The following is a 9,036-nucleotide window of genomic DNA, read 5'->3' as shown; positions in this document are numbered from 1 at the left end:
GCTAGTCCAGACTCTTTCAATTCAATTCCAATTTATTTGTATAGCGCTTTTCACAGAAAATGCATTGCATCTACTTTACTATTCAGAGTGATGTTATCAGTTATGCTTTTCAGAAATGTACATAAATTAATCATTATTAGCTTACTGCACATTTTTTAAGGCAGAACAAAGAGCTAATTTAAGTAATACATACATGTTTGTTATTAGAGGATTAGATTAGGACTCTGACTAATATGGTATAGCCTAATGGAAATGCAGATACTTAATGCTTAGATTGTTAATACATAATGTTTTTGAACAGGTGACATTTTATGTTTTGGCCCTTCAGTTGAGTTCAAAATAAAATGGACACAACGAAATAAACACTTTTTTTTTTTATTAGTCGTTTAGATTAGTCGACTAATCGAAAAATTAGTTCGAAAGATTAGTCGTTAGAAAATTAGTCGTTAGTGGCAGCACTAATATATTTTGTGTTCCACAGAAGAAAGAAAGCCATTCATGTTCGGAATGACATTAAGTAGTAAAGTTAGATGGTGTTCCTACAATGCAAAGGTGACGATCCAACAGTAACTTTGTACATGCATCACCTAATCAAAATGGCCATAAATCCCATAATGTTCCATAAATTCACCTCCATTATTTTATTCAAGTCTGGGACTTCCATCGTATACATCCAACTGCATTAGATCTGGCTAAACCAAACCATCACTATTTGCTGAAGAAGATAAACAGGAATACCACCTGTACTGTAATAGAATGTCCACCATAATATTACAACATTAACATTGGTCAAAACAGATACATTGCATAACTACTGAATGAAAATGGATTGGGGCGTCTGAAAGATTTATGCATTTTCCAGGAGTTGTGTGGCAACAAGAAGATGAATAGTTTAAACTTATTGTGCTCTTGTCTTGGCTGCGGTGACGTGGCTGCTAAGATAATTTGCATTCAAAAAGGTTGCTAGAGTCCAAGCCATTTTCGGTCTTCTGATCCGCAATAGGTCCAGAGCACTGTGGAACTAAAAGGCTGTGATTGTTTGCAGTAATTAAGCGTTTTTAATGAGGCCTGGACCATAATGTTTTAGCACGTAGAAAGAACGAGGATGGGGTCATCAGAGAGTGATACAAAGCCCCCTCCAAAAAAAAATTATGTTCATCCGAACCGAAATACAAAACTCAATGTACAGCGTGGGTGTTTAGAACATCACTAAGCCCTAGGAAAAAAATGTGTCCAGTGTTTTAAAACACAGATAGCCAGCCATTCAACTACATGTTCAAACCACATCTGGTATTTACAAAAGACTGAAGCTCTGTCAGTAAGCGGTTGGCACATCCTTCACATGTTTAGGTATAGCTTAGCTTTTGGCAGAGTACAGTAACACAGCGTTAATGCAAACACGGCATCATTAGCCCCAGAGGCCTCTCATGGGTTTTGGCAGACACATCTTCCTGTCAACTAGAACACCACATGCTTAAACATCTCCACACAATAGTACAATACACCAGGATAATTATCTTTATAAAGAATATCTTCAGGTTGTGTTGGAAGGTACAGTAAATCCTTTTGTGTTCAGCTGAATGTCTGTAGTAAAATTTTTATTTAAATTCTAAAGCGCATGCTGTAGCCAACTTCCAAGCCAATCTGCACATGTTGATGAAGGATTTTTGGGCTCTTTGCACCATCTGGTGGTGGCTAATGTAACTACTGCTAAATCAAGCTAGATATCTCCACAAAATGCAATAGTGGCTGTTTTTCAATCCTCTCTTTTTCTCTTAAAGATAGAATAAAACATACAAACACAGATTTACTGTATATTTAGTGTGTGTGTGTGTGTATATATATATATAGACTTCATTTAGATCACTTAAAACACAAACATTATGGTTACAACAGTACAATAGATTTTACATTGCAAGAGGGCATGGTCTTTCTTAATACTAGATCCATTAGACCTCACCAATTCAGCTGTCAATCATGAAATATGATCTACTCCATAAATTATGTCAGCACAAATTTACAAATGGCAAGCACACAATTCTCATTTTAACAAACATACATTATGAACAATCTAAACACAAAAAAACATTTTCGTGTAAATCGCCCACATTTCTCTTTTTTATAAGGATAATCCTACTGTTCCGTATTCATGAAACACATGGAAAACAATTTCTCTGTAAATCAATTATAAATCCATGCTTACGTAAACCGTGTTGTTGCATTGAATCCAACAATTTACACAAAAAAGCTTGTATGTAAAATTTATACTGAAATTCATTCTGCTTGTTTCATGAATAAGGACAGCTGTCTAGATTAGCAGTGGTTATCTAAGCCTCATCAGATGTGGATACTGGATCCTCTAAGATCCCGAGTTCAGGGAGTTTATAATCTGAAAATGTACATTAATTGAAAAAGTATTCAATGCATAAACAATAATGATGGAATGCATGTTTTCTTAGCCTTACACAGGAAGAGTATGACAATAGATCTCTCTTTAGTTATGTTTCACTAAAACATAAACTCTCCTGTTTTCCTGTAACTCCCTGCATTTATTTACTTGCAAAGGGCTGTGATTGGTTTCTAGGTGACATTGTTACACAGTCATAATATTATGAAGCAAAATAACATTGACTACTTTTATAAAACTTTTCATTTAAAAAAATCCTAAGTTTTGAGATGGAATGCTAACTGCATTGCTTTGTCTGTCAGACAAAAACAAACGATAATTTACTCTAATAAAGACAATCACAATGAAAGGTAAGAGTGGCATAGTGCAAGAAACAGGGAGGAGACAGAATCATCATTTTCAGAATCAACATAACAGAGTACAGTTAATACATGCCATGTGGATCATTATTCAAGACTGATATTATGTACCATTAGAATATGGGGATGTAGTTGTCAATCTTAGCCCGGTGCCTTTGGGCGATACACTCTGCAATCCACACAATGTTCCGGCACTCTTGTTCCTTCAATTTGACATAGGCATAGAACACGCTGAAATGAAACTGATTCAGGAAGGCCAGCTTATTAAGTTTCACCTGCAAACACATAACCAACATTTTCCCATTAGCAGAGGACTTTCAAAAGAACACATTTGCCAACATCAAAAAAATCCCTGAATTACATAAGATCCAATGTAGTAGCATTCTCTCTGTAATGCTGACCTCGTGTTCAAAAAAGCGATCCTCAAGGGTTTTGTCTCCTGGGTTGCTGCCAGCACCCTCAAAGAGAAGCTTGTATTCCTGAAGCAACATGAATTCAGTGTTAATCCTCAAATCATTTTGGTGGGCAAAAATACCAAAGACACGCTACGTGAACTTCACATCAAAACAACTCTTATAGAATTAAAAGAACAGTTCAGCCAAAGATTCTGAACATTCTGTCATAATTTAATCATGCTGTCTATGAAGTGTTAGTTTGAAGCCATTTCGGTGTACACAGATACCTACAGGGTAGTACTCAGCGACAGCTTTGACCTGCTCGTAATCATCTGCGCGGGCTAGCTGTGCTAGACCCTCTGGGTAGAGCTTGCCACAGTGAGGGAAAAGTTTCGCTCGGTCTTCTTTGGAGAGCTCCGTACCAAAGGAGTTAATGGTAATGATGAAAGCCCTTCTGTCTGCCTCAAACTGATACACAAACAAAGCTTTGCTTTAGTTACTAAAAGACTGAAATGTATCAATAACAATTAAAAAATCCCATCAGAATCTTTTTCATTGTACTTGTATTACTCACCTCCAGAATTGGACACATGGTGTCTGCGGTTGTTCCCCCCAGTGAGGAACAGAACTTGTAGAAAGCTTCGAGATACGCCTGGAGACACAGACAGGAGAGATCAACCACAGCTCATGGTTTCAAGGTTAAAGGCCAGACAGAGCTCAGAGGTAGAAAGAATACTGACATATTTTACTGGTAACATGCCCAGCATTTTTTAATCCTACTGACTTTATTGCTATTTTGTTATCATCACACATTTTTCCATCATTATTTCTTGTGTTCATCTTATCTTACCTTTTTTTTTATCAACTATTTATATATTTAATGGACAGTCTAAGTAGCTGACCAGGTTTACATTTCACTGCAAGTTGTATTTTGGAAAAATTAAAACAAAATTAAAACAAAACAAGTGTTTAACCTACTGTATAATTTTTTCTGCTCAACAACACTGCTGTTCAATAAAGTTTTTGCAGCCAAGTCTTGGTATATGCCTATACAGAAATCAACCTACCCTGAAAAATATTCAAAGGCGTAAATATGGTGACAACTAGCCCCGGTCTCCCCAACATACAGTGTCAAAGTTAGATCACTACCCGCACATAATATCCAGACAAAACCAGCGAGTTTCTGTGTTTAATTAAGCATATTTGTTATGTCACGAGAAAATTCCTAATGAATGTTTAAGATTTACGTCCCTGTATTTTCCATCGCAAGGCTGACCTTGTAAAGGGTGTTCCGAATTATTTCAATGTTCATCTCATCCAAATCCTGCTCAGAGATGCAGTCCTGAAAGAAAGCAGCTGCAACAAACAGAAACAGCCTTTAACTGTGATGTGGGGATGAGCACTTTGGTATTATTTAGAATATGTTTTGGAGATTTGTGAATGCTTAAAAAAAAATTTTACAAGATTTGCAACTCAGTGACTTCCTCTAGCCACAAAACTTAAAGTGAACGTGATTCATGTGTTAATTTTTTATATCAAGATTGTCCTACCAAGTGGTGTATCCACCAGGATGGCATTATAGAGCTCTGCTGGAGTCTGGGCAATGTTAACGGCCTCCATCTGTTCGAAGCTGCCAAGCGGATGGCACTTGGGCACCAGCTCAGAGATGGCCCGCTGATGCAGAGTTCCAGTGATAAGCAGGATGACGTTGTCAATCATATAGCTGTATCTGAAAAAGCAGCAAATAGCAGAAAAAAACGGCGGAAAATAGCTTAATAAAACATAGTGATTCGTTTAAAATCCAGCAGAAAAAGCTATAAAAAGAAATGTCTTGGTTATGAATATTCACTAAATCCAATAAATTTGTAAAATACAGCATTATATTTGACACCTCGTGTTGTGAATTGGCAGCATGGTTTGCTTATGTTTTTTTATATCTGTCTGCACTCACGTGATGAAATCCATGAAGCTGGCCAGAGGCTCATAAGACTGGTTCCTCATATGGCGGAACTCAACCACCATCTTCTCTTTTAGTTTGTCATCAATGACGGAGACAGTGAGGGGGGAGGCTTCATTGGCCAGGAAACTTCCATAGTCAGTGCTCTGCAAATGAAGCTTCAGGTCTGAGGAGAAATACAAGCAAAAACTTTTTTATTTTATTTTTATTTTAAAGAAGAAGATGATGATGATGATGATGAATTTATCTGTAAACCCAAATTCTCATTCGTCAATGCTAAAGGGTTGTGCTCGAAGTGATTTCTATATACATTCATCTCAGAAATGTTTTTACACAGTTTCCAGTTCCCTAAAGCACAAGCAAAAATTCCAAGTGAGTCACTTCCCATTGATTCTTAAAGGGGGAGACAATTTATTCCATTTCTAAAAACATTGCATTCATTTTTGGGGTTATTTTAAAAGTTATTTAATTGTAAACTGTGAAATATTAGGCAGTAATGCAGCACAGGTTGAAGGATTTTTTAGATTTAAACTGTCCCAAATGGAATGTAGGCTATCTGATTGAATTGATCAAATAAATTAAGTTTCTTTCCCAATTTTACAAAATACACATAAGTTGGAAACATCAGCAAAAGTAGCAATTTGGGAGCTAGTTGGATAGATATTTCGCAGTTTCTTTAGCCTGGGAAAACCCAGACAACTTCCGGCAAATTTAGATTTGCTCTGAAAGTTAGTCTGGCAAAGAGCTCATTCAAGTCCATTTCCAATCCGTCGAAATCGAGGCACCAATCAGAAATGTTGGGGCGGGCTTTACACGATGACGACACCGCTGGGATTTTGTAGCCTACATTACAAAGATGAATGCCGCCATCGAACATCACTCGTTTGAATCAGCTATCGCGCCCGTTTTAAGCGATTTGAACGTTTCCTTTTTGTTAAAAACCGACCAAAGAACAACACTCGGAGATGTTTCTCCGCCGCTCTGCATACGTCATCTCCTTCATCGCTCTGATTGGGTTTAGGTCTATCCGCGACGTCCGTTGGTGACGCCCCTCTGGAAATGATTTGTCTATGATAGGGCTGCAACGATTAGTCGACGTTGTCGACAACGTCGACAATAAAAATTTGTCGACAAATATCTTTGTTGTCGAGTAGTCGTTTGATCTCACGTGACCTAATGTAAGGGCCTGCAATCCCGCGATTTGAACGCTACGGCGCTGTAGCGCTAGAGTGTAGTGCAGCCCTTACAAATGCTATTGCGATAGAAGAGAAAACAGCGCGAATTATGACAGTCAGTGCAAACGAATCCGAACTAGCAAGGTTTAGGTTTGGGAAAGTTTCACAAAACTTCAAATCAAGAATGCTGTCGTGTGCAATGTTGGGGTGCAAGAGGAAACATCCCGGCAAAAGAGGAGCCGGTGAGAAGTGAGTGTTCTCCAGCTGGAGCTAACGTTAACTAACCAGCGGCAAATCTCTCTTTATTAGAGAATGCAATACTACTAATAATAGTAATAATATTATCAATAGTAATATAATTACAGTAATGTGATGACTTATTTTGTATAGAATAAAGCTTGATCGAGCTTAGGAGTCAGGGCTGTTTTTATTATTGTAACACTATTAGTATATTAGGTATTATTATAGTCTTATCACTTGCCTGTATTTTGTTCAATAATCATGAAGACTTACAAAACGAGATGTTATATCCTTCCTATGATATAGGAAGAATATCACGGCAGTCACTTTATCATACTATAAATTAAAAGGGAATGAGAACGTCTCTGTCAGCTCAATTGCTATGTAAAAAAAGATTGTAATTTTATAATTATAATAATTGTTTGCAGATTATTATTTTACCATTCTTTGTGTCCTGAAGTAAATGTCCCTTTTTCTGTTTCAGTTCTAAGAAAAGCAGTGGGCCTATTAAACAATGCTTAGAGAGCATTTGTGTGTGATTTGAGTTGGACCGAAATCTGAAAACTTAAAGAGAATGACCTGTTTAGTTGGCTCAAAGTTCATTAAAACAACTATTTCAAAAGCTGAAGTGATTTTCTTTTTTTATATTATAGTTAGAATATGTATAACTCAATGTTTTAACTAATTGGAAAAGCTGAATAATCGTTCCAAACTTACTGATTAGTCTGCGAAATAATCGACGATTAGTCGATTAATCGTTCTAATAATCGTTAGATTAATCGATTATCAAAATAATCGTTTGTTGCAGCCCTAGTCTATGACGCTTTGCCAGACCATAACTCAGTTACAACTGAGAATGGTCTGGTTTTAACCAGGCTACAGTTTCTTAAAATGTACTCATATTTGTTAGGGAGTTTTCAGAGTGACAAAGCTCTATTCCAGTGAATACTGTCAAAATACTTTATTTTTTAATACTGTAAAATTTTCATCTAGAGGATGTCTAAATTAATTTATGCAGCATTGATTTAGATATATATATATATAATATTTTGTTTTTCATGAAGAAGGCAAACCAAACTCCATCCAAACAAATTTGGTCATAATTGGTTTTCTTTAAAGCAAATGTTTTTTTTGTTTGTTTGTTTTTATAAGTGAAAGTAAATTGCTGGACGAGTAAGGTCATAAAAAACAAGTATACTGCCATCAGCACAGGTTGAATGAGAATATGCCAATCCTACAGAACTGACGTCATGATGACAGACTATCACATGACTAGCACCATCAACTATCATTCCTCAAATGAGACCTGTATCTTTCGTTTATTTAAAAAAAAAAAAAAATACAAACACATATTTACAATTTATCCCTATCATTACTTTAAACGGGTCAAAATCAATTACTGGCTGGTCTTAACCATTTAAATACGACGTTGAAATCACAACCGAGGATGTTCTGGTAACCATCAGTCCGTCAGGTTAAACGCAGGCCTTTAAAAATAATACTGTACATTACATTGCATGTTTAAAATAGAGCAGCGGTTTAAACATTTGCGAACGATCAAGTAAAATAAATAACGTAAATATACAGATCAGAAAATAGCTGATACAATGAATATGTTGCTGAAAGCAGCACAGTTAGCATGTATATTTATTGCACTTAAATTAAAAAGTAATATAATATAATGTTCAGTGGACTTCATTAGTTTACTTAATATCAGGGCAGATGAACATGGGAAATATAAGGTTGTAAAAACTGAACTTCGCCAGCTGAAGGGGATTTAAACGCTCGGAGGATCTGTGCTGGCTAAAGAAACAAGCTAACGTTAACTGACATTAGCTGTGCTGTTGTTTTATGACGATTTATGAGCGAGATAACTTACCACATCAATGATAAAATACGGTTTGCATTTTTAAACGACAATACATGTCAAAAACGACACGCAACTGCATGTGGAAATGTCGAAAAATAAAACGGATCAGATAAGCTAGCAGCCTAAAGACACATTTGACTCACCTTCCAGAGTTTCACATTGAACAAGGTTCAAATAATCCGCCTGAGATAAAATACCAGCCTTAAAACCTCTCACCAGCCCCTCCAGATAACCATTATCCACATTAAAATATAATTCAGAGAAAGGCATGGTGAAAAAATAAGACTAACTGTGTACTAGCTACAGAAAAAGCAAGATGTAGCTCCGCAGTCCTGATTGACAGTGCTGTCCGATTCGTGAACGATTTGTTCTTCTGAGTCGAATCTTTTTAATGAACCATTTGAACAGATTCACAAAACAATTCTGAATGATTCAATGAGCCGAATATCAGAATTTCTACAAATACTGAATTGTTTACAACTTGATTGTATGTCAGTTTAATCAACAAACATACGAAACCGGTTTTTTTTTTTTGTAAAATCACTTTTTTCACCCGAAAGATGTATAACAAAAATAAAAATAAATAGTTTATTTTAAATGCAATTTGTAATTTCGAAATTACTTTTTTGAATT

General features: G+C 36.1%; 1 protein-coding gene and 1 long non-coding RNA gene across 3 annotated transcripts; both read right to left on the bottom strand.

Annotated features, from left to right (window-relative positions):
- Positions 1 to 626: 626 nt before the first annotated feature.
- Positions 627 to 1,637, bottom strand: LOC130099596 (uncharacterized). The gene is made up of 2 exons (XR_008808417.1): positions 779 to 1,637; positions 627 to 741 (listed from the first exon to the last, which is right to left on the bottom strand). It is a non-coding gene; the product is annotated as an uncharacterized LOC130099596 (long non-coding RNA).
- Positions 1,638 to 1,840: 203 nt separating this feature from the next.
- atp6v0d1 (ATPase H+ transporting V0 subunit d1) lies at positions 1,841 to 8,767 on the bottom strand. 2 transcript variants are annotated; one of them, XM_056265320.1, is made up of 9 exons: positions 8,547 to 8,767; positions 5,113 to 5,284; positions 4,712 to 4,890; positions 4,438 to 4,517; positions 3,736 to 3,813; positions 3,453 to 3,629; positions 3,168 to 3,245; positions 2,878 to 3,041; positions 1,841 to 2,389 (listed from the first exon to the last, which is right to left on the bottom strand). In XM_056265320.1, the coding sequence occupies exons 1-8, from the start codon at positions 8,671 to 8,673 to the stop codon at positions 2,880 to 2,882; spliced, it is 1,053 nt and encodes a 350-aa protein (XP_056121295.1). In that variant the 5' UTR covers positions 8,674 to 8,767; the 3' UTR covers positions 1,841 to 2,389; positions 2,878 to 2,879. The 2 variants fall into 2 exon arrangements, with proteins under 2 accessions (XP_056121295.1, XP_056121294.1); XM_056265319.1 differs by having other exon boundaries at positions 1,841 to 3,041.
- Positions 8,768 to 9,036: the final 269 nt, after the last annotated feature.

The sequence above is a fragment of the Rhinichthys klamathensis genome, unplaced genomic scaffold, assembly GCF_029890125.1.
Source record: "Rhinichthys klamathensis goyatoka isolate OS25496 unplaced genomic scaffold, OSU_Roscu_1.1 h1tg000232l_1, whole genome shotgun sequence".
Lineage (NCBI taxonomy): Eukaryota > Metazoa > Chordata > Actinopteri > Cypriniformes > Leuciscidae > Rhinichthys > Rhinichthys klamathensis.
This window is presented reverse-complemented; position numbering and strand designations above follow the sequence as displayed.

Excerpts from the sequence above, each read along its gene's own strand:
- atp6v0d1 (XM_056265319.1), bottom strand. The coding sequence starts at position 8,673 with ATGCCTTTCTCTGAATTATATTTTAATGTGGATAATGGTTATCTGGAG. Across the intron at positions 4,518-4,711 it reads CCTGGTGGATACACCACTTG|CTGCTTTCTTTCAGGACTGC; the intron begins GTAGGACAATCT and ends TGTTTGTTGCAG. Across the intron at positions 3,630-3,735 it reads CCATGTGTCCAATTCTGGAG|TTTGAGGCAGACAGAAGGGC; the intron begins GTGAGTAATACA and ends TTTGTGTATCAG.